At 39.9% G+C, this 23,657-nt stretch overlaps 1 protein-coding gene across 4 annotated transcripts in view; it reads right to left on the reverse strand.

Annotated features, from left to right (window-relative positions):
• The window catches only part of LOC127439627 (small G protein signaling modulator 1-like), a 59,945-nt gene extending 37,038 nt beyond the window's left edge, over positions 1 to 22,907 (reverse strand). For 2 of the 4 annotated variants that reach the window (XM_051695839.1, XM_051695836.1), the window contains exons 1-3: positions 22,797 to 22,907; positions 22,669 to 22,712; positions 1,590 to 1,665 (exon numbers count right to left, since the gene is read on the reverse strand). In XM_051695839.1, the coding sequence (XP_051551799.1) occupies positions 1,590 to 1,665; positions 22,669 to 22,712; positions 22,797 to 22,815 (139 nt within the window). In that variant the 5' untranslated portion in view covers positions 22,816 to 22,907. Of the gene's footprint in view, positions 1 to 1,589; positions 1,666 to 3,004; positions 3,078 to 22,668; positions 22,713 to 22,796 lie in introns of all 4 variants that reach the window. The other 2 variants (XM_051695838.1, XM_051695837.1) reach the window with 2 other exon arrangements.
• Positions 22,908 to 23,657: the final 750 nt, after the last annotated feature.

The raw sequence follows: 23,657 nt of genomic DNA on the forward strand, positions 1-23,657 counted from the left end.
GGATGAATTTGTCAATAAGAAGAGAGGTTTGGAAACATTTCTAGTAATTATTATGGTGAAAATGTGAACAATGTCCCACAGGGACATTATATATAGTGCTGAAATATAAACCAAAGCCAATGCTTTATTAATGCCTACTTTCGCCATTTCATATCTTTTAGTTCTTAGTTCAGTGAAGTTACAGTTTTCAGTGTAGAAAGAATTTATATCATTAGTTCTGTACAGCAGTACCACCACACCCTAAATGCAGAGTACGCAGCCTGCATAGGGCCCCAACACCAGTCGCAGAACACTCTCTTCACCATACGATCGCCTCGCACCTGCACATCCTTCTCGCGCGCACCACGCTGTGCATGTGCAGAAATGCTGTCTGTTCATGCTCCGGTTGTCAATCACACGAACGGCAGAGCAAAAGGCATTTACACTTAACTTGGATGTTTACATGGATTTATTTAGTTAATCAGCCCAAAATAACTGCGATAGCTGCACGGGGTAAATGCGTAAATTCTGCTCACGACATACCGGACGCAGGACAAAGCGCACTGATATATTGCTGCAGATTTAAAAATTTACACTTAGAAACTGATGTCATAAGAGCCCAGTTACAGAATCTCCCTGAAAATGACCATCACATTACACAGAAAAGCCTGTGTTAGCATTAGAGCCACAACTTACCTCAGCGTGCTGCCTTAAGTTGGAGCTGTAATTTTTATCTTGAAATATCTGCTTGTCTAGGTGTTAAATGAAGGCACTGCATGATGAAACTTCTTTGTTCACTGTGCGGAGTGAAGAAAGTGTTTCACTTTGTTTGTAGAGCATGATGCAGCAGCAGCAGTGATGGACTCGGCTTCAGTGACAGTCTGTGACAGCGCGCAGCTGAACTTCCGCTGTCGTAAAAGTCCCATTCAATAATCTCTCAATAAATTACGCATTAATTAAAATTAAAACCAGTAATGTAATGACAGGAACGTGGGGGTGCTTTGCTGCAGGAGGGACTGGTGCACTTCACAAAATAGATGGCATCATGAGGAAGGAAAATTATGTTGATATATCAGCCAGGAAGTTAAAGCTCGGTCGCAAATGGGTCTTCCAAATGGACAATGACCCCAAGCATAACTCCAAAGTTGTGGCAAACTGGCTTAATGACAACAAAGTCAAGGTATTGGAGTGGCCATCATTAAGGCCTGACCTCAATCCGACAGAAAATTTGTGGGCAGAACTGAAAAATCGTGTGCGAGCAAGGAGGCCTACAAACCTGACTCAGTTACACCAATTTAAACAATTTAAAAGCAATGCTACCAAATACTTACAAAGTGTATGTAAACTTCTGACCCACTGGTAATGTGATGAAAGAAATAAAAGCTGAAATAAATAAGTCTCTCTACAATTATTCTGATATTTTACATGCTTAAAACAAAGTAGTGATCCTAACTGACCTAAGACAGGGAATGTTTTCTACAATTAAATGTCAGGAATTGTGAAATACTGAGTTTAAATGTATTTGGCTAAGGTATATGTAAACTTCTGACTTCAACTGTATAAACTACAATGACTGGGTAAACTCTGGGTTCTATGTTTATTTGACTTACCACAGAATGAGACAATATGGCTGCTGTCTTCATGGACAAACTTCCTTGTGACTGCTTCCTCCATGATCTGCTTGACCTGTGGTGGACATAGAGACAGACAGTGAAGCAAATAAAGGTAAAGGAGTGGAGAAAGGGAGGCAGATTAAGTCAGCTGAATTGCTAGAGCATAACAACCCTACAGCAAGCAGCTACAGCTTATTTTGTGCTTTGTGGATAAACAGAGGTAATACAGTGGGGCAGCTGTCAAATATTCCAATTCTTATGAATGCAAATGCATTTCCACTCACAAGCACTCAAATTAGCAGCATCAAACCCTTAAAGCTGCAAGAGAAACAGGAAAAAACTAAATAAACAGCTATATAAAAAAACAGGAAGGAGAGAGTCAATACAGGGTGAGTACTGTAGGAAGTATCCAGACCATGTTAGATGGATGACTCACCTCGCCAGACTACAAACAGGAAAAGAAGGAGAAATTGAGAGTTGGCATGTGTGATTTCTATAAAGTATTTCCTCATCGTGATTGAGGATGGAGGTGCTACAGTAGCCCTGCGCTGAAATCATTCAAATGGAATGCCACTATCTTTATAAAGTCTTTCCAAGACTGCACACATACTGTATATCATACACACACATACATGCATAGAAAGAAATACACATTCTATAGATGATCGGTCAAATTTTGTGGGTGTTTGAGTAAGTTGTAAAGGTGAAGGTAAATTCTTAATTGTTCATGTTAAGAATGTAGAATTTGCCTGAACTGCAATGTAGCACACACATACACAGTCTTATTTAATGCTCCTGGGCTTTTTGCATACACCCAAAAGTAAAGTCAAAACCACACATGAGATCTCCTAAATTGTTTCTCCAAGACAACGAGATTAAATGGAGAGCAAACTGAGACTTTTGATTAAGTCTCTTGTTTCTCAGATGTATCTCCTGAGAAACAGACCCTAATAATTTCACGTGTCTCTAGTTTCAGAGGAGATCTTCACACTAGCTGGGCTTCCATCCACCTATTTTTATGCACATTTTGGGATATAGCATAAAAACTGCTGCATGGTAACACAAAAGATGCGAATAAAATATCCAAAAATGCGCATAAAAAAACATATATCCTAGCTTGAGGTGGACAAATTGTTAGTTAATAAAAATACAATTGTTCATTGTTAGTCCATGTTAGTTCATAGTGCATTAACTAATGTTAACAAATGCAACTTTTTATTTTTTATATGTATTAGTAAATGTTGAAATTAACATTAACTAATATTAGTAAATGCTGTAAAATAATTGTTCATTGTTAGTTCATGTTAACTAAGGTTATTAACAAATGTTAACAAATGTAACCTTATTGTAAAGTGTTACCAGAACACAAGATGCACATCAAAAATGTCATGTTACTGAATAACTGGACTGACCAGCGGACCAATCATCACATCTGAAATGTTGCTCTGGTCATCCTGAAATAACGGTGTCCTGAAAATCCAAAGCCTGCAAAGAGTTTGCAGAGCAAATAAGTTGAACACAAACTTGAACTGTGCCAAAGAGCAGGTTAATTGACACTTTTGAAAAAATATCTCATAGATCCGCAGATGGAGAAACGCACACACATAGTGACCCCAGAACTGTGCTGTTGCTCCCAGACTAAGTTCTTTACAGTGTTTTGTCTGTGTGTTCTAAACTGCAAGTATTTTATTAATAAAAGAATCACAGTGGCTACAATTTATAAAGAAGTGAATTTTTTTTTCATACATGGAATGGAAACGCGGCTTTATTCGCACATTTTGTGATATTATGTTTTTTTGCATTACTTGAATTCACAATTTCATGTTTCGTGTCACAACTTAATGAGCCAGTGGCTCATGGTAATTTCCTGTTGCATGTTTAATCAGTGGCTACATTATGCACACAATATACACAATGCCTGTGTGGCCAGATAAAGGGTTCACGCCAGATAGAATATGGATTTACTCCTAATACAGGTCTTACATTCATGAGTTTAAAGTCTTTCCCAGGCTTTGACCTTGATGTGTCATTCTTAATTTTCCTGTAGGATATTGTCCGCCCACTTTATTCTGAGCCCATAACCTGTCATATCCAATGCCTTGACTAGGCCTGTACTTCCTAGAAAATATCCCAACATCCTCTACAATGCTTTAGACATCCTGCCTTGGTGATCAGACTGTGGATGTACTCTGATTCTGATAGTTACTCCCTGACCTTCTCTCCCATTTCCCAAAACCGTTCTAATTCAACAGGACAACACAAGCACTTCAGAGCATAACCTGCTGACTTGATGTAACTCTGTTGTCCTGAGAGAGAGTTAAGGCCACACCAGCTCATTCTTTTCCAGAAACTGGTATTAAACACAAGGGACAGAAAACATTTATATCTACGAAGCATAAAACAGATTGTGAACAACATATATATATATATATATATATATATATATATATATATATATATATATATATATATATATATAAAATCAACATTAAAGTCAACATGAAACAGCATTTGTAACCCATTTTATTTCCATGATGTGACGTATTTCTGAGTGAAACAGCGTATTCGATGAGAAAAAAAATTCAATTAGGGCAATGCTTCTTTTTCAAATCTATCATTATTTGCTGTTATTGCTATAACCTTTTTAAATTAAAATTAATAGGCATTAAATTACTGTACTAGATATTGGTAAGATTTTAGAAGTGTAAAAAAAATATGTAAACAGCTATTCAAATGTTGTCGGAGCAAGTAATTACATTATGTTGAAAGATTTTAAAGAAAAGAAATTCCCAGAAGACAAATGTTTTGTAATATTTGACAAAAAAGACTGTATCTGATTGATACATATGGTGAAATCTAACCGTGTATTGATTTTTCTCACTCTCTTATTCGTAACTCTAAAATATAGCAGCACAACTCTGTTCTAATCGATCTAACCTCAAACGTTTAAACACCATGCATGACTCATCCGAATGCCAAAAATAACACAGTAGGCCATTCTTTCTTCTCCTCCATGCTATAGAATCACACCTTTACATACCTCCAGGGAGGGAGAAAAGAAGGATCATCCACGCAAAGGAAACTATTTCGCTGAGAGACAGAAAGATTGCACTCAATGGAACATTATACAAAGAAGACGAGATCAGAGTTATAAAAGTAGCATGATAACAAAACAAAGGTTTGTTATCTTTATAAAGAGACATAGAGCTGTGTATCAACTTAAACATTATAATACTTCCAAAATACAAAATTTCTACTCTAAAAAAAATTGTGGTTGACAAGACTGGTTTGTCAATTTAACATCACTGTAGGTGCTGGAATCATACTTTTTAATTCTTTGAAAAGCACAAGGTATTTAAACCAAAGCTAACATAATTTTGAGTTGGTTCAATTGTATGATGATATTTGTGTTTTTCCAATTAGCTAGGCATAATCTGTTATTTTCGTTATAGAAACATAAAGTCCCACTTCATTCATATTTGCAACATACAAAAAACAAAAAGACCTTGTTTAATAGCAATACATCAATGAGAACCAGTGTATTGTCTTGTCTGAGTGAAACATCCCTGATGCAATATGTGCAAAGAGATCTATCAATAAACAGTTATTAATGGTGTCTAAAGCTGTAATTATTATTGATCAGGCTTTGGACTGTAGTGTGCATTGATAGGTAGAGACTCATGCGTCATGCGTGTGTAAGTGTGTGTGTGAGAGAGAGAGAGAATGTAGGGGTCTATTCAGAGTATGGCTGTTTCCATGAAGATGGCATGGAAAGTCTCACAGCTTGGGTTGCCAAGTTACTTCCCAAATGTGTTGGCACCACACTTAACAGTTGTTTCAACTCTGACGAAAACCCGATGAAGAGTACAGGCTGTGAAATGGCATTTGCCATGGCTTAAGCCACCAGCGCAAAAATTATTTGCTGCACATTCAGGGTTTTTCCTGCATAGAAAATTATGAGGCGGCCGCCTCCGTCAAATTTCGTGCCGCCTCCGACTGTCGACGAAACTCAGGCAGGCAGTCGGACAGATAGACCCCAAGTGGTGCTCAAGCACCCGCCCTCTTTCACTAGATAAGTGCTCTTTATACAAGTCATTTCTTATTTTTTATTTATATTTATTTTTATTTAAATTTGGCCCTTGGCATCAATTCTCAATTAAACGTGTGCACGACATCTGCATTTAAGTTGTAATTCTGCGAGACCACACGAGCCCCTGCCCCTCCCCCCTTTGACATTCTTTGTCACAGCCTCCACACAACATCGAAGTCTACCTGACCAGCCTTAATTTGTGACAGCCTGCTGTGAAATTAAACCACTATAAAACAATCTCCATAGAGTCAGCAGAACTTAGGCAATAGCCCTCCATTAAGCTTAACAACAAGCAACCTATTCAGGCCGTTGGCTCAAAACAGCATTGTGCAGGGACGGAAATGCCCCCAAAATTCTATATTTCAATTGCTCCTGTTTGAGTTGTTTTTTTATATTGATAACATAACATAGTCAATCCTCTGTGGTCACCGGAGGCGCCGGCGTGATCACCTGACTTTTTCCCTGATAACAGCAGAAAGAATTACTCCGTCATTTTTGGTCATACAGATAAGAGTAAGACGTCATTCGAAACTATAAAGGGTTTACTTTTATTTGTGTACACTCACAATAACAGCAAAAAGTTGTGGTTTTGTAAAATAAAGAAATCATACAGTACACGCTTTCTGCCGTCTCGGCCTCCATGAACTTCTGTCTGGTGCGCATTACGAAAATGAACCAAAACTCATCATATACTTGCCTCACAGACATGAGAAATATGTCTATAGAAAGCTTGAATTGTCTACTTTTAAATTAACCGATTTAAAACAAATATTCTCTGATTGTGTAATCCGTATGAAAACAACGAGAGGGACAGTCTTTCCCATTTGAGCTCATTATCGTTTTTGGAATAAGACATGCTGTGAATTTACCTCAGAAGAAGGGCGTGATCCGATACGGCCTTTCTAACACAAAAAGTGTCTCACAAAAGTTAATTTTGTGAGCGAAAACTGGAGTCTACAAAATCTATTGTGTGTTTCATGGCCTTATTTCAGTGACTTAATAATTACTAACCACGCATATTCTTGATTTTCTCAAAAATTCAAACATGTACATCTTATGTTACAACACTGCTGAGAAAGTGATGCAGTTTATTTATTAATTTAGTTAATTATTCATGCTTGACATGATGACTAAAATCATGTCAACTGTATCTGGGAAAAATTTTGTATTGTTATCTCAAAGCAAGTTATGGCATTTGGAACCAAGGTAGCCTTTTTGATCAAAAGTCCAAAAAACTCTCCAAACAAGTGATCCGAGGGTTTTACTGAACCTAACAACTACTTTCATTTGTAAATGCCACAATAAAACAGAAACATAATTACACCGAATAAGTAACAAGTAATAAGATCCAGCACTGTTTCAGCTGTGTGCATGGTAAATCAAGATCTGTAAATCTAAGCGATCAGTCCAATCCAAGTTGTAAAACAATGGTCGATTGGTCTCTACACATCGTCCCTTCCCATCATACCCACCCACATACCTGAGATCAGAGATGATCTTATTATCGGTTTAAGAGGTTAATCAAGTTTGCTGTTTGTTAACTACAAATGAACACATTAGCTGTTATGTTGTATTTAATTAATTTAATGTTGAACAGGTTAGCTTTTTTAATTAAATATGCTATAAGTTGATAATTGTCATTTTCTTCAATCATCTAATTATTAGAACACCTAAAATATGTTGCTTGTAAGTGTTTGCTTCAGCCAGTGGAAGGCATGGTACAAGTGTATGTGTCCACATGAACAGGATGGTACCACCTCTGCCTCATTTTGAGCCAGGAAAAACCCTGACATTACTATGCTTTATCGCACTGAGAGAGAGTGTGTGAATTAAAAGACTGAGAGGTTGAGAGGCTTATTACACTACTCAGAAGGAACAGGCAAATTCACACAATGAAAGCAATTACAGCTGCAATCGCACTTAAGGGCGGTTAGAAGTATACAATTGACAACAAAACCACAGGACTGTCATTCTGTGTTATATAATATTAGAAAAAGCTGCCATTTATTGCTGTCACTGTTTATAAAATACTGTACAACCAAATAACACCTTATATAGCCCAGGGCCACAAAAGGTAGTGTTGTGGGCAGTGACACATATTTATGATGTTGCTACTACTGTACTACTACTGTACCTCAGAGCACATTTCAGATTTAATCAACCTTCACCAATCCCAAAGGTCCCTCCATTCTATCGAATAGATAAGTCTTACTGTTCCTCGTACTTGTTTTAAGTGTAAAGGTGGCCGTGCTTTTTCTGTCGCAGCACCTAGATGGTTGAATGATCTGCTGCTGTTTATCAAAATCTGCTCTACTGAGGCTTTTAAGAGTGGTCTCAAGACTTATTTTATTCTCACTGGCTTTAGAATAATTGTTTTCTATTTTAATACTGGTTATTGCGATTTATTGTGGTAACTATGTAATGTTTATTTTATCCCTGTACAGCATTTTGGTCTACTCTTGTGGTTTTTAAAGTGTGTGGCAGGGCGGAGGGCGGGGCCGGGCCGTGATGCTGCACACCCGGCCCCTAATCAGGCTGATCAAGTTAACCAATAAAAATATTATTTATCGCCAAGCCGGTTCTCACCTCCTTTCTTCCCGACTCTTAATCATTGTTACACAAACACATACAGGGCATGTATGTCTCTCTCCGGTCGCCTTTATCCCTCTCAGACTTGATCAGCCTGATTAGGGGCCGGGTGTGCAGCATTACGGCCCGGCCCGTCCCCGCCCTCCGCCCTGCCACAAAGTGCTTTATAAATAAAGTTTGAGTTGAGTTGAGAACCTCAGCAAGAGTCTAGAAATTGCCCCAGCACTCTGGAAGCCATTCTAGTGCCAGAAAGACCCTGTTTAGGATGGACTCCCTTAATCATTATCTTACACCATCTTATATAATTATTTAACAGAGAAAATAAAAAAAAGGCAGATGCTATTTGCATCCTGGTGCAAATAATAGTAAAAGCTACTTACACTCCAGTGCAAATAGTGACAGATATTATTTGCACCCCAACCCTGGTACAAATAATGGTAGATTCTATTTGCATCCTGGTGCAAATAGTGTCAGATACTATTTGCACCCACATTTAAATACTAACATACAGTATGGGCATCACTGCAGTATGTTTATTGTGTTTATGAGTCCCACAGACACACTACATTAACCCCTACCCCTAAACCTAACCTTAACCTTCCCTTAGAAACAATAACCTTGGTTTTACAACAGTAACCATAGTTTCACCTTGGTACTTTGTTGTAAAATTATAGTAACCACAAAATTAACCTTGATTACTATATTACCACCATATTACTATGGTAACACCATGGTTAATTGCATTAAAACTATGGTTTCTGCTAAAAAATATAGTTATTACAATATTACTATAGTAATACAGTGATGCAATCTACACACAAGCAATGCTGATCGAGCAAGTGTGATCAACAGACCCAACCTCCAGAACAAACCCTTCTCTGCACTCCCCAGCATTCACCGTGACCAAATCACTGCAATAAAATCAACCTTTATATACATTTGTATTTATTATTGTTAGTATTAAAGGAAATATTAAGAGTGGAAACAGGAAATCAGATAGTGAAAAAAAAGTGGGACAAAAGGCGGAATCGAACTGAGGTCACTATACTTCACATTCACACCATCTTCACACCCCCATGCCACTGCAGTGACACCTAATGTCTAGTTTGTCATATATTTATGTGGTTCCACCAGACTATTGGGGTACAAATAGCTGCACTGTGTGGCAAATGCTGTTTACACTGGGGTGCAAATAGTCACTCCATATAAAAAAACACAAATTGTGTGTAGGTCCTACTGGTTGTTTAGATCAGTGTTACTATCAGAAATAATTAATAGTTATTTCTTTAGTTATTAATTAATATTTCAATTAAATAATAGAATCTAACTCATCAAAACCTTACACGGTGCAGCATTAAATGTAGTACGCCACGTTCAGGAGCGGGTTTGGTTATTAGCAATAATTAATATTTATCAAAGATAACTATTAATTATTAAAATCAATAGAACATTGATGAGAATCAATTTAAGCTTTTTTAATCCTTTAAATCAACAATTATCAAAGATAATCATTAATTATTAACATCGATGAAACATTGATTAAAATTAACACTAGCTTATTGATCCTTCAAATTCAACAATCATCAAAGATAATTACCAATTATCAAAAATCAATAGAATATTAATAAGGATTAATATCACCAGGGAACAACCCTGGAATCAGGGACTAATAACCAGATAGTATAACAGTCTCAATATTAGACTGTTCTCTGAGGAAAATCAACATCCGAAGAATATCGACCTTTGAAAAGAAACAATGAAGGCTGAGCACTGACATCCCCTGTCAGCATTTGACACAGGTGTATGCAAAACAAACCAAAACACTTCTCTTTGAAATATAACAAAGTTTATTTATGCAGTAATATCAATTAATAATCAATACAATGCAGTGAACTTCCGACTTACAACTACAAACTAAACAGTGACATGATTAGATATGGTAACCAAAATAAGCCTATAACACATGAGAGGAAGGTGTGTGTGTGTGTGTGTGTGTGTGTGTGTGTGTGTGTGTGTGTGTGTGAATGTGTGTGTGTGTGTGTGTGTGTGTGTGTGTGTGTGTAAGGAGTGACTCGCACAAAATGTCGGACGTGTCTCACGTGGAGAGTACGTCACGCGAGATTTCTGGCCAGAGAATATGGCCACGAATGTGGGCGGAGAGAAGCCGGTTAATGGCATCTCCCCGTTTGCCGCGTGTCTCCGCTTATACGATAACTTAGGGACAAAGCTGAGCTTTACGAAGTTATCTACTAGCCAAAAGTGTGTGCGAGAATGTTTGTGATGGGTCGCGCGCGTGTGTGTGTGTGGTTAGTACGAGAAAGAGAGAGAATAAAGTGGCAGTACCAAAGCCGGTTTCGCAATCATGGGAAAGCAACTGTTAGTTTATCACTCAGAGACGCGGTGGACGGCTCGTAAACCGTCCCGCAGTCTTTGGTTCTTTAATGGATAAACTCAGTGTGCCGGTCTCACCCGCGATAGCGGAAATATACAACAGTCCAACGTGGTTGCACTACAACAAAGCAGATCTCATTCATGATAACAGTACATTACAGTAATACCTTGAGTATTATTAGCAGCAATGAACAGACTCGGCAGTCCGTAAATTGTACAAGCAATAACCTTGATAAACAAGAATAACACACTATAATATTCTATCTCTGCCCATACGTAAACCTCTTACTTGAATCGCATGAGGATGCAGGTAGAATGTGTGTTCATCCGTCGTTTGACTCAGACTCGTTTCTTTGAGGCTTGGGTGATGACGGGAGGCCGTTTCCTCACTCTGTCAGCGGGCAGTACAGCTGCTGATTCTCGGCGGGCTGGCAGAGAAATCAGCGACGTCAACTTGATTGAAGAGGGAAGAGAAATCTTTTTTTTTCTCTTCACTTCTGCAGGCAAACGGATGAAGATGTGGATTGCTCAGCGGTCTCCTTCGGATCCGTTAGAGTGTTCGGTGGAACACAGAGTAATCTCAACTCATCCAGCGAGATGGAGATTGTATGGTCACAGTTTCAAGTCAGATGTTACTTCCTTGTGCCACAAGGCTACACCTGAGAGCTGCGTCTACACACGGCGAGCAAAGTTGCTGGAAGCAATTCCCGGAAGGATCTCTGAGTTATTTCTACTCCCGATGATGTCATGGTTGTGGGGCGTTCTGTTGTGTGCCTCATCCAATAGGAGTTGAGAGTTCGATCCCCCATTGAGCAAGGCTTCATGGGATTTGTAGTCTGTTTTGGACTCCCTTTGTTTGATTTTGGTGCGGTTTTTATCAGTAACATTTATGACTCTGTATGGGCCTCAGTCAGGTTTTACGACTGTGTTAGGCCTGCCTTTGTCTTCTATCTGAATACATGAGGCCCAACGTGTGTAACTATATATTATTTGGCATACGTACAGAGGTAGATGAGGTCCTCGAGCCTCAAAAGTCTCAATCCTCTGGATGGTTTTTTCTCTCATCTACTTAACTTGGGGAGATTATTCCTTGTTACAGTCGCCCTGTGCTTGCACTGGGGGGACTTGTAAGGAACTTATTTTTCTGTTCAGCTGCTTTGAAGCAATATGTTTTATGAAAAGCGCTATACAAATAAAACGGACTCGCCTTCACTGATTCTCATTATCTGTGCTATCTAGCTAGAGCTGCTTCAATTTCCCTCCTGGGATCAATAAAGTCTTATCTTATTGTAAATAAAAGATCCTGTCACACGCTGCTTTATTAAATTACTTTAAGGCATGCAAATCATTTGTCTATACAGCAAAAGACATCATATGTCATGGCTACTTCAAAGTAATTATTTTAAAACATAGTATAAAAAATGGGGGGGGTATTACAAAGAGCCATGTGAACTTTTGTGAAAGCAATGTGTACTGAAAGGTTTTCATTTGCATGGAAGATGTATGAAAATATGAAATATCACACCATTATAGACACTTTGTGGGTGGAGCTGATCTAAATCTGTTCACTGCCCATATGGCTCTACATGAAAATGTTTCACGTTACTTGGGCAACACATTTCCCATGACATCACATACATGCATGTTGCTAATATGAAGCTGAACTCTCATATTTTGGTATGTTAACAGATAAACGTCTCTAAAATGGCCCAATGAATAAGCACTTTAATAATAATACTTGAAGCTGGATTACAGGGACTGCCAGTAAAATGTTACTACTGTCCATCTTCTAGAGATACTTATCTAAATGTCAATGGAACTGTTTCTCAACACAAAACACATTTAGTGAGGTTCACCACTGATCTATTCTGTTTTCTGTTAAAGCTTAAAAACAACAACAACATTACCATAATAACACTACCAATAATAACCCTAATTTGTCCATTTCTTTCTTCTGCATTCTTTTCATTTTAAATACATCCCTTTTTCCAAACATCTCATCAAACAGCAAATCATTGCCATTCTATGTAAGGATACAACAAGAAAAGTATTAGGGAGTCCAGCAGGGGGTGCTCACCCTGCAGACTGTGTAGGTCCTAATGCCCCAGTATAGTGATGGGGACACTATACTGCAAAAAGGCACCATCCTTTGGATGCGACATTAAACCGAGGTCCTGACTCTCTGTGGTCATTAAAAATCCCAGGACACTTCTCGAAAAGAGTAGGGGTGTAACCCCGGTGTCCTGGCCAAATTCCCCCCATTGGCCCTTATCAATCATGTTTTCCTAATAATCCACATATGGAGTTAATTAACAGAGGTTCGGGAGGAGCATGTTAATTTTAATCTGACATATCACAGCCCACGAGCAGGAGTATATAAGCCCCTGCTTTCCTGCTTCCTGTGACAACTCTCCTGACATGAGAGTCTTTCCGGCATTCGGCCCTGCCCTTTTCCCACAAACAGACCCAGGCAATCAGATCATCGGATGCAACTTCCCTGTAAAGCATTCGGCTCCACCAGAACAGCTCTTCCATCCAAACAGTCTCGTTATTCAACAGAAGCTGCCACAGCAGCTCTTTGTTTTTAGCAGTATTGACGGCTACCACGTTAAGTGTTTTATATATATATATATATATATATATATATATATATATATATATATATATATATTATATTTTTTTTTTTTCTTTTTTTCTTTTTTTTTTTTTTTTACCCTGTCTGTCTTTCTATGCTCCATTCGATGAAGCAGTTTATAGCGTGAAGTTGCTGCAGCAAACTGGCCACTCCTGCACTTTAACAATGTGAAACAGCTCTCTACGACTGCTCATATGTTCTCTTACTTTCCACCCGGAAAGCAGTGCCAGCTGCCTCCGCGAACGGGCGCTGTTCCGGCTTCATGCCATTAGAATTCAATTTTATTTGAAAGTGAAAGTAACAAAGATTAACTATTTAATCCAACCACCATTTCAACCCCCAGCATTTTTAATCAGGTTCTGCCACACAGGTGATGCCTGTCAGCCTCATTACCATGCCACAGCTTGTTTAGGGGGCTAGCTCTATTCAGCGATTGTTCGTCATCTAACATGAATATCATGATTGTTTCTCCCTCCAAAGTGCCCTTCGGCGCATGATTTATTTTATTCTGTACACAGGGGCATCATGCAACACAGAACTCCCTTCAATCGACCGATAATCTAATGACAAATTCTTTTCAAACCAACACAAACATTTTAATGCAAGCTCGCTTCCGCGAAGCACTCGCTCTGACCATTCCCAGCACACTGCAGTTATACACGGCCTCTGTCTGAACAGACACAAGCTGAATTCGGCTCCGCAAGAGGCGGATCATGCACCGCGTCCCAACTCATTCATAAACATTCCACAACACGTCTCGCTTGCTCCCAGCATTATTGATGTATATTGTACAGCAGGGGGCAGTCATACTCCTAAGGAGCGAATGACCACAAGTGTATCCTTCAGTAATGATTGCAAGTCCATTTCTCCTGCATATCTGCATGCAGTACAGAGCCAAAGCTCTTATTTCTCAGATCATTTTATGCTGTTTTTTCACATAGTTTATTAAGACATACTATATGTCCCAGCACATTTCTCTTGCATTTCTGTATGCAGTGTAGAGCTGCAACTCAACGCATTTCTAGATATTTCACTCCTATTGTTATGCGATGCATTTCCTATGCAAGAAGTATATTGTTCTACAGGTGGCAGTTATACTCCTAAAGAGCGAATGGCCTAAAGTGAATCCTTCAATGATGATTGCAAGTGCATGCATATCTGTATGCAGTACAGAGCTAAAGCTCTTATTTCTCAGATCATTTTATGCAATTTTTTCACATTGTTTATGAAGATGTACTGTACTCCCTAGCACATTTTTTCTAAAGTTTCACCTAAATATGATTATTTTGTCTTTTCTACAGCAACGCCTGAAATTGCGCCTTCCGCAGGGTCTCACCAATATTACTTCCAGCAGGTCTCTGTGAGAGCCCATTTAAATTCCTGTCACTGGACTGTACGCAGGTTTACCTCTCACTTTCTCTATCTAGGTGTCTTTCCAAGACTTCACCACTACCTACCGAGGAGCCAAATATGGCAACCATTTTAGTTAAAGCACAAGTGCGGTGCTTCTGCCTTCAGCTCAAAACATCCCTAAGCAGCACAATGTGCTGTCCATGTGCCACAACTGCGGCATCTTTTGGGTCATGCAACAAACCTCCACGACACCACAAAGCAGCGCAAACGTGCTGAACAGGTGCCACAACTGCGGTGTCCTTCGACCATGCGACAAATTCCCACCACACCGCAAAACAGCGCAGACGTGCTGTACAGGTGCCACATTTGCGGTGTCCTTCGGACCATGAGACAAACTCCCACCACACCGCAAAGCAGTGCAAACGTACTGTACAGGTGCCGCAACTGCGGTTTCCTTCGGACCATGCGACAAACACTCACCACACCGCAAAGCAGCGCAAACGTGCTGTACAGGTGCCGCAACTGCGGTGTCCTTTGGACCATGCAAAAAACTCCCACCACACCGCAAAGCAGCGCAAACGTGCTGTTCAGGTGCCGCAACTGCGGTGTCCTTTGGACCATGCGACAAACTTCCACCAAATCAAATCACTTTTATTGTCCACAACCATATGCACAAGTGCAACAGTGGGTGAAAGTCTTGGGTGCAGTTTGGAGCAACATAGCAGTCATGACAGTGATAAGACATATACCAATTTACAATAAACATCAGATTTACACAATAAAATTACATATCTAATATACACATAATTACACAACACAATAATAATATACAATGTACAGTACACAATACACACAATATAGAACACATATACACATAATATAGAATACACATACAATAAAAATAGTATATAAAGTACATATAAAATATACAGTAGGTTGTATTGTACTGTATTGACTTTCAGGCTGTCGGTTGATAGTCAGTTGCCAATGTGTTGTTAAGAGAGAATATAATTTATGACAGTCCGGTGTGAGATAATAAGATTAATAAAGTGCAGTGCTGATGTATGTTGATCGTGAGAGATCAAGAGTTCAAAAGTCTGATTGCTTGGGGGAAGAAGCTGTCATGAAGTCGGCTGGTGTGGGTCCTGATGCTGCGATACCACCTGCCTGATGGTAGCAGTGAGAGCAGCCCATGGCTCAGGTGGCTGGAGTCTCTGATGATCCTCCGAGCTTTTTTCACACACCACCTGGTATATACAGTATGTCCTGGAGGAGGGAAGCTCACCTCCGATGATGTGTCTGGCAGTTCGCACCACCCTTTGCAGGTCTTTGCAGTTTGCATTGCCGTACCAGGCAGTGATGCATCCAGTCGGGATGCTCTCTACAGTGCTGGTGTAGAACCGTGTGAGGATGTGGTGGTTCATTCCAAACTTCCTCAGCCATCTCAGGAAGAAGAGGCACTGATGAGCCTTCTTCACAACAGCCTCAGTGTGGATGGACCATGTGAGTTCCTCTGTGATGTGGACACAGAGGAACTTGAAGCTGCTGACTCTCTCCACCGGTGCTCCATTGATGGTGATGGGGCTGTGTTCTCTGTCTTTTCTCCTGAAGTCCACCACAAGAGAGCAGAAAGACTTGACAGAATGTACGTTCCTCTGATCACACCATGATTTGTTGATCATAAAACATACACCACCACCTCTGCTTTTACCTGAGAGGTCTTTCGCTCTGTCCGCTCGGTGCACGGAGAACCCCGCGGGTTCAATGGCTGAATCTGGAATCTCCACAGACATCCAAGTTTCTGTAAGGCAGATAATGCAGCAGTCCCTCTTCTCTCGTTGAAAAGAGATCCACGCTCTCAGCTCGCAGAGCTTGTTGTCCAGAGACTGAACATTTGCCAGTAGAATACTGGGTAGTGGGGGTCGATTTGTTCTCATCTTACTCTGATGAGAACGCTGGCTCTGTTTCCCCTTTTCCTTCTGCGTTTCCGCTGCCGGGCAGCCCAGACAAAGGGCTCCGCTGGCATATTTGTAAACAGCGGGTCGGCACTAAGGAATTGGAAGTCCGGTTTTCAGTGTGCAATTGCAGAACCAATGTCCAAAAGTGTTTGTCTATCGTATACAATAAGGCAGACAACATCCAAGACAAAAAACATAAGAACTATAAACAAAACAAACAAAAAACTGCAATGATGTGTCGGAGCTCGCAACGCAGCAGCCATACTCTGCACCATCTTGAGTCCAATCGCCACACCGCAAAGCAGTGCAAATGTATTTTTCCAGGTGCCGCAACTGCGGAACCTTTTAGCTTTTCCCATTAACCGTGGCATTGGCATTTCCTTTGCTCATGGTCGAAATGAGCCCGACACACAATAAGGTGTGCCTTAATGTGATAAACTATGTGTGCCCTATTTGATACTGCAGCCACATTGTCCCACCAGACAATGTGCTGCAGTGCCCGCCTATGCTCTTTACTGCCGCAGCATTGCCCGCATACTCTCAATTATGCCACAGCATCACCCCTTTCGCGTTTTGATACTGCCGCAACAGTGCCCTGCCATGACAAACGTAATAAAGTTGTATTCTTAACTAACCTTTCACTTCCCTCAAAGCTGCATATAAACGTATTTGACACATTTTCCATAACTAACCTTCTTCTTCCCTTACAGACGTATATAAAGGTACATATTCCTAACTAACCATTTCCTCCACTACAGGTAAGTACAAACTAACCTTTGCTTCCATTATAGGTACTGATGATTCTAATGAAGTCTTCTGTGCCCTATTCGATACCACAGCAACAGTGCCCCACCCATACCAATTGTGTGTACACAGTTGTTAATATTTTCTCCACAGGCGCTTTCAATGTCTAAGTTCCATACTTTCATAGAAGTGCATTTACAGCAATGGAAACACAGCAGCGCTCCCACAGGAGCTCCTTCACTATGCCCCCAAATACTCAATCCACTGCCACAGCAGTGCTTTAAACTCCGCTCCTGCAGGAGGCCCACTTTACTCTACTGCAGCAGCAGCAGCATTTTACCATGCTTCCGCTGAAGCCTTTTTGTCTTCACTTCTCAGCAGCTGCAGCTAGCATTACAGGAGATAGCGGTCACCACCTCCTCTCCTCAAAGCACCATATTTCCCTATCTATGGGTAGTCTATTGAGTTAGGCTACCCCTGCAAACCTACAGTTCTCATTTTCCCTGTTCGATTGCTTGCTGGGCTTACCCGTTCGAATGCCGTGAGCACTCTCTCTCTATGGAGCAGTCTCCCATTTGAATCGCAGTGTGAGCCCTCCCTTTCGAACACAACGCGAGCCAACTAGTGCTCACTTTCCCCATTCGACTGCTTGCTGGGCTTACCCGTTCGAATGCCGCGAGCGCTCTCTCTTTATAGAGCAGTCTCCTGTTCGAATCACAGTGTGAGCCCTCCCTTTCAAACGCAGCGTGACCAACTGTCGTGCTCATTTTCCCCGTTCGATTGCTTGCTAGGCTTATCCATTCGAATGCCGCGAGCACTCTCTCTCAATGGAGCAGTCTCCCGTTCGAATCACAGTGTGAGCCCTCCCTTTCGAATGCAGCGCAAATCAGCTCTCGTTCTCATTTTCCCCATTTGATTGCTTGCTGGGCTTACCCGTTCTAATTCCGTGAGCGCTCTCTCTCTCTATGGAGCAGTCTCCCGTTCGAATCGCAGTGTGAGCCCTCCCTTTCGAACGCAGCACGACCAACTAGTGCTCACTTTCCCTGTTCGACTGCTTGCTGGGCTTACCCGTTCGAATGGTGTGAGCGATCTCTCTTTATAGAGCAGACTCCCGTTCGAAACGCAGTGTGAGCCCTCCCTTTCGAACGCAGTACGAGCAACTAGCTCTCACTTTTCCCTGTTCGATTGCTTGCTGGGCTTACCTGATCGAATGCCGTGAGCGCTCTCTCTCTCTATAAAGCAGTCTCCCATTCGAATCGCAGTGTGAGCCCTCCCTTTCGAACACAGTGCGAGCCAACACTCATTCTCACCTTCCCCGTTCGACTGCTTGCTGGTCTTACCCGTTCAAATGGCATGAGCTAAACCTCTCTCTCTTAGAACAGTCTCCTGTTTGAATTGCAGTGTGAGCCCTCCCTTTCGAATGCAGCATGAGCCAACTCTCATTTTCACCTTCCCTGTTCGCATACCGTGAGCCCACCCACTTCTATGACGAGTGGTGGTCTCTCGTTCGAATCACAGCATAGCCATCTCGACCAGCAATCGTACAAGAACGCAATTTCAAACAAATGCTTAAAGCACTCTCTCTGTACAGATTTTGGGGGGAAGAACAATTCAGAAGCATCCGCCAAGCCATTTACCAAATAGAATTGTTGCCGGCTTGCTGTCCTAAATACTTCCTGCCATAGTCATGGTACTGTCCTTTCATCTTAATGCCTTTTTGGGGGTATTTAGGACTCGAGTAGAGTCTTGAGCTCCGAGCCCTCCAGTATATGGACAGCAAGCCAAATACGTTTACTGCTTCAACACAAGATTACATTATCATATGAACTACTGAAATGGAGTTAATTAACAGAGGTTTGGGAGGAGCATGTTAATTTTAATCTGACAAATCACAGCCCACGAGCAGGAGTTCATAAGCCGCTGTTACCAGCTTCCTGTGACAACTCTCCTGACATCCCACCTCCACCCCATCTCCACATATTCTCTAGATTCATTATTTAAATAAGTCAAGTCCGGGGGGGAGTAATCAGGATTCGAGTTGAGTCTCAAGCTCCGAGCCCTCCAGTATACAGACAGCAAGCCAAATACGTTTACTGCTTCAACACAAAAGTGCTTTGAGTGTAGTGTTAGAAAAGCGCTATATAAATGTAACGTTCATTCATTCATTCATTCAAAAGCAAAAGGTAGACATCTTTCTACATTATGGCTTAGATTTTTTACATATATATAATTCTGATATAATATTTTAATTCATTATTTGCTTTTGAACTCTTGTTAACTCATAACTCATTAAGTTAAAAAAAAGTATAAAAAACTAACAATGCAATTAACCATTTCTGAATAATATTTTTTGTATTATTGTGTTGATTTAATTTATAACACAAAACATTTAAGGGAAAGACTGTATGGTGTTCCTATACGAAAGAGCAGATTTCTCTCTGCAGATCTATGACTCATCAGTCTACAATGCATAAGGGTGAAACATTTCATCACCTTCAGTTCATGTGTTACTACCAGATGACTTGACCTACATTTTGTGTCATTTCACCTGTGCACAATCTACCCCAACGATACATTTATGCCCTTTTTAACTGTCCACATTATTACTACAGTTATAATGAAAGAGTCAGAGTCAAAAGGAATAAAAAATTCCATAATGTAAATCAATTTATAAATGATTTTTTTATCATTATTATTGTGTTTGTTTAAATGAATGCATATCATTTTGATATCATGTAGGATGCTGTTTTTCTCTATATGGATATACATCTAAAACAACATTTGGCTCAGTTGGGATGTTTTTCAAAGATGCTAGACCTCGCAGAATTAATACCAACTGTCCAAATACAGCACATTTATAAATAGCTCACATACACATCAGCATAATGTGTCATCTGTTTAGTCAGATACAAATTCATTAGGAATTAATGATTCTCAGTGGATTGACTTGCTCTTTAAAACGCTCTGCTGGTAGTGGCTAATGTTTACATGCTATTTGGCATGAGGTCTCTTACACACACTAAAACAACATCTTGCAGAAATGTTTTGTAACACATTCAAAGACACATTTTTGTATTACTGGCCAAAAGCATAGTACATTTTATTAATGGTGCATCACTGAAAGAAAAATGCTGTCATGAATATAAAGAAAAAACATATAATCTGTTTAAAAGCAGGATGGTTTGACCTTCTCTCCTATCTATATTTGGGATGTTTGAAAAGATGCTCTCTGTTTTGCTTTAAGAAAAAATTCAAGCACTTTACATGATTTGATTAAGGCTGAAAAGGAATATAAACTTTTGTGACCCCTTAGTAAAAGCACTGTAACTATTCAACTGAACCATCTTGGAAATGGTTAATATCTTTTGCATCAGTTATGAAATAGCCCCTGGGTCAAATTCAGCATCTGTTGTTTAATCAATGTTAATTGAGCACAAAAACAACATTGACGGGGTGTAGGATTTCAATGGCGACTTCCAACATTGGGAAAGCCTGCCATTTAAATATTAATTATACATGAGAAATCCATTGCAAGGCCTTTAGAAAATACTCTGAACTATAGAAGTCATGACCCTGATGACTCCAAGGAAAAGAATCAAGTAATTTTCCATAACTTGCCTCTGGTTTTCACAGCTGTATAGCATTAGATTATGTAAAAAAAAAAAGAAAAACCTACTATTTCAACACCAGATTTCATATCCTCAGATAAGGACCTTTACTTTAGTTAAACAAATAATAATCTCCCTGAAATTATCTAAGAAAAAAACAGCCATATAGTTCAATTTAAGATGTAGAAAGAGGTTCTTTAAGGACACACTGAAAGCTAGGAGAGCTAAAGGAAGCTGAGAAGGAAAGGTAAACAAATGGTTGGCTGCTGGGTAGAGTATGGAAAGGTTGTCTGCGCATGACCCTGTCCTTGTGTCAATACAGGTGTGAGTAAGACAGAGAGAGAGATCACAAACAGATATTGGACTGACACAGAATGAGCTTTTTGGTTGCTTTGTCTATGTTCCTAGTATAAGCAATGCAATATCTGGAATAACTATCTTTCTGTAATATTTGCTGCTAAAGGGCAACCAGCCAAATATGCACTGCAAATGTCAAACAAGGTTTCAAGCAGATTTGCCACAAACACAGCATTGATCAAGGATCCACTATCATTATGAGCATCATACAGTCCTCCACTATTCCACTATAGCTGTTCCAGTAATCATAATAATGCGTTTCAGTACAGCAGCTGCAATCACAACACATAACGGAGAACCATAAATCATCCAATCCCAATCAGTACAGGGTAAGAGCGAACACAAGCTTGCTGTAAGTGAAGTGAGGAAATTATCTACAAATTCACAAACCCATTCACAGTCAGTCCAGTCACGGGAATATCTCGACTACTGTGCAAATGCTTATCCATACATACAGTCAAATGCAACCTGTACAGAATTACACACATACACACTAAGCACTGTTTTTCACCCCAAAGGATTAATGAAGCCAACCACAAACCTATTTATAAGATGTTGGTGTAATTTACATTTCCAAACAAAGAAAATCTTTGAACACAGCTATTTCGAAGACTAGCATGTTATACTGGAAGTTGGGGGGTGAGATGGGCAGTTTAAGCTAATTTAAAGTGCTTTTAAGCAGTGAAAGCTCACAGAAACTATTTGAAATTGTTGATTTGACATGCGAGGGATCCATTTAAAAAGTAATACATTTAATATAACATACTGTATATATGTATATTAGAATGCATCTGAATCGGTAGTGAGATTTGTTAGCATAATAAGATTTATTAACTATATTAGAGCATAACAGAAACCAGTAATTGACTGTCAAAAACACTATCCCCCTTAATAAAATGCTCTCTAAAACGCCACACTCCTTACTGACACACACTATTTTATTATTACAGCCATGAATACACTTTGTTTGAAAAAAAAAAAAAAGTGACATAAAAGTATGCATTACATTTGACAGGTGCTTTATGAAAAAGGCAGCTGTCGTCTATTGGAGAAAAATAAATAGGTGAAAACAACTGAATAATTCATAATATACTGTAGACTGAGATCACCATTTCACTTTTCAGTCATTTTACCAATATACAGTATAACAATAAACCGACAATTATATGGAATAAGTAAATGTTTATTTTACTGTGCATGTTTTCCTTCGGGTTAAGGTTAGATTTTAACACGCTCGAGGTATTTGGCTAATTTTTGCCAGTAAATTTTGTAAACATGTCTAAAAACATGAGTCATATTTTACAGTCTGTTTCAGCCTTATGTTCATTTGTTTTTTTTTACTGTCACCCACCTCCTTCTTCACGTTTCGCAGCAGTCTCTGACGGGTCTCGGCTTCTAGAAAACCAGGGATTGTAGAAAATAAATATCAAACGTGTGATATTGTATATTTGGAGACATGAAAGCAGAATATTGCCTCACCTGCTGTTGCGGTTGACATGACTCTGGCTCTCGCGCTCAACACTCGACTGAATGAAGCGGCTTCTCGAGCTGTTCAATCTTTCGCTGGCTGGCAGCAGGAGCAACTGCGAGATCACGTGATCTTCCAGCGAGATTGATGCTGCCAGCCAGGGAAAGATTGAACAGTCTGATCGCGTGACTAACAAGTTGAGCCAGGTTGAAGCTGGTACCACGCTTTTTAAAGCAATACCAGCAATATTTTTAAGGCACACTCAGTAATTTTCTCCTCATTAAAAATTAGGAGTTTTACTCCTAAAGAAATTAATTGTAATTTTGAAATATATGTATAAAATCTCGAACTCTCACGTGAGATGAAGTCTCCATTCAAGTCCTATCAGTAACCCTATAAAAGCTGTTTTATTCTATGTGGATAGGGTCCACTCATGGGGGTTGTCATGGTAGAATCAAATGACCAGCCGAAAACTACTCGCTTCATCTCAGTAACCGCCCTGGTATTGGACACTTTCACTCATGAATTAAATTAATCATGGATGACGGTGAATAGTGAATGTATACGACGGCATTGGTAACTGAACACCTCTGTGTTTGAATGATGCTGCATCCACACCCCTAGGTGCCAGTGTAAGTCCGAGATGACATAATGTGCACCTTTAACATAACCTGTAAACTTAGATTAAAGGTGCAGTATGTAAGATTCAGAAACCCTTGTTATTAATGACACCTGTTGCTTGTGCGCACACTCCATAGCAACGCTCGCTCCCTCGCTTCGACCAAAACAATGACGTAACGTACAAAGAGACAACGTGATTCATGTTGTAATCACGAATTAGTGATTCATGCTGACAGATGAGGTAGCATAAT

This window comes from Myxocyprinus asiaticus, chromosome 4 (genome assembly GCF_019703515.2).
Source record: "Myxocyprinus asiaticus isolate MX2 ecotype Aquarium Trade chromosome 4, UBuf_Myxa_2, whole genome shotgun sequence".
Lineage (NCBI taxonomy): Eukaryota > Metazoa > Chordata > Actinopteri > Cypriniformes > Catostomidae > Myxocyprinus > Myxocyprinus asiaticus.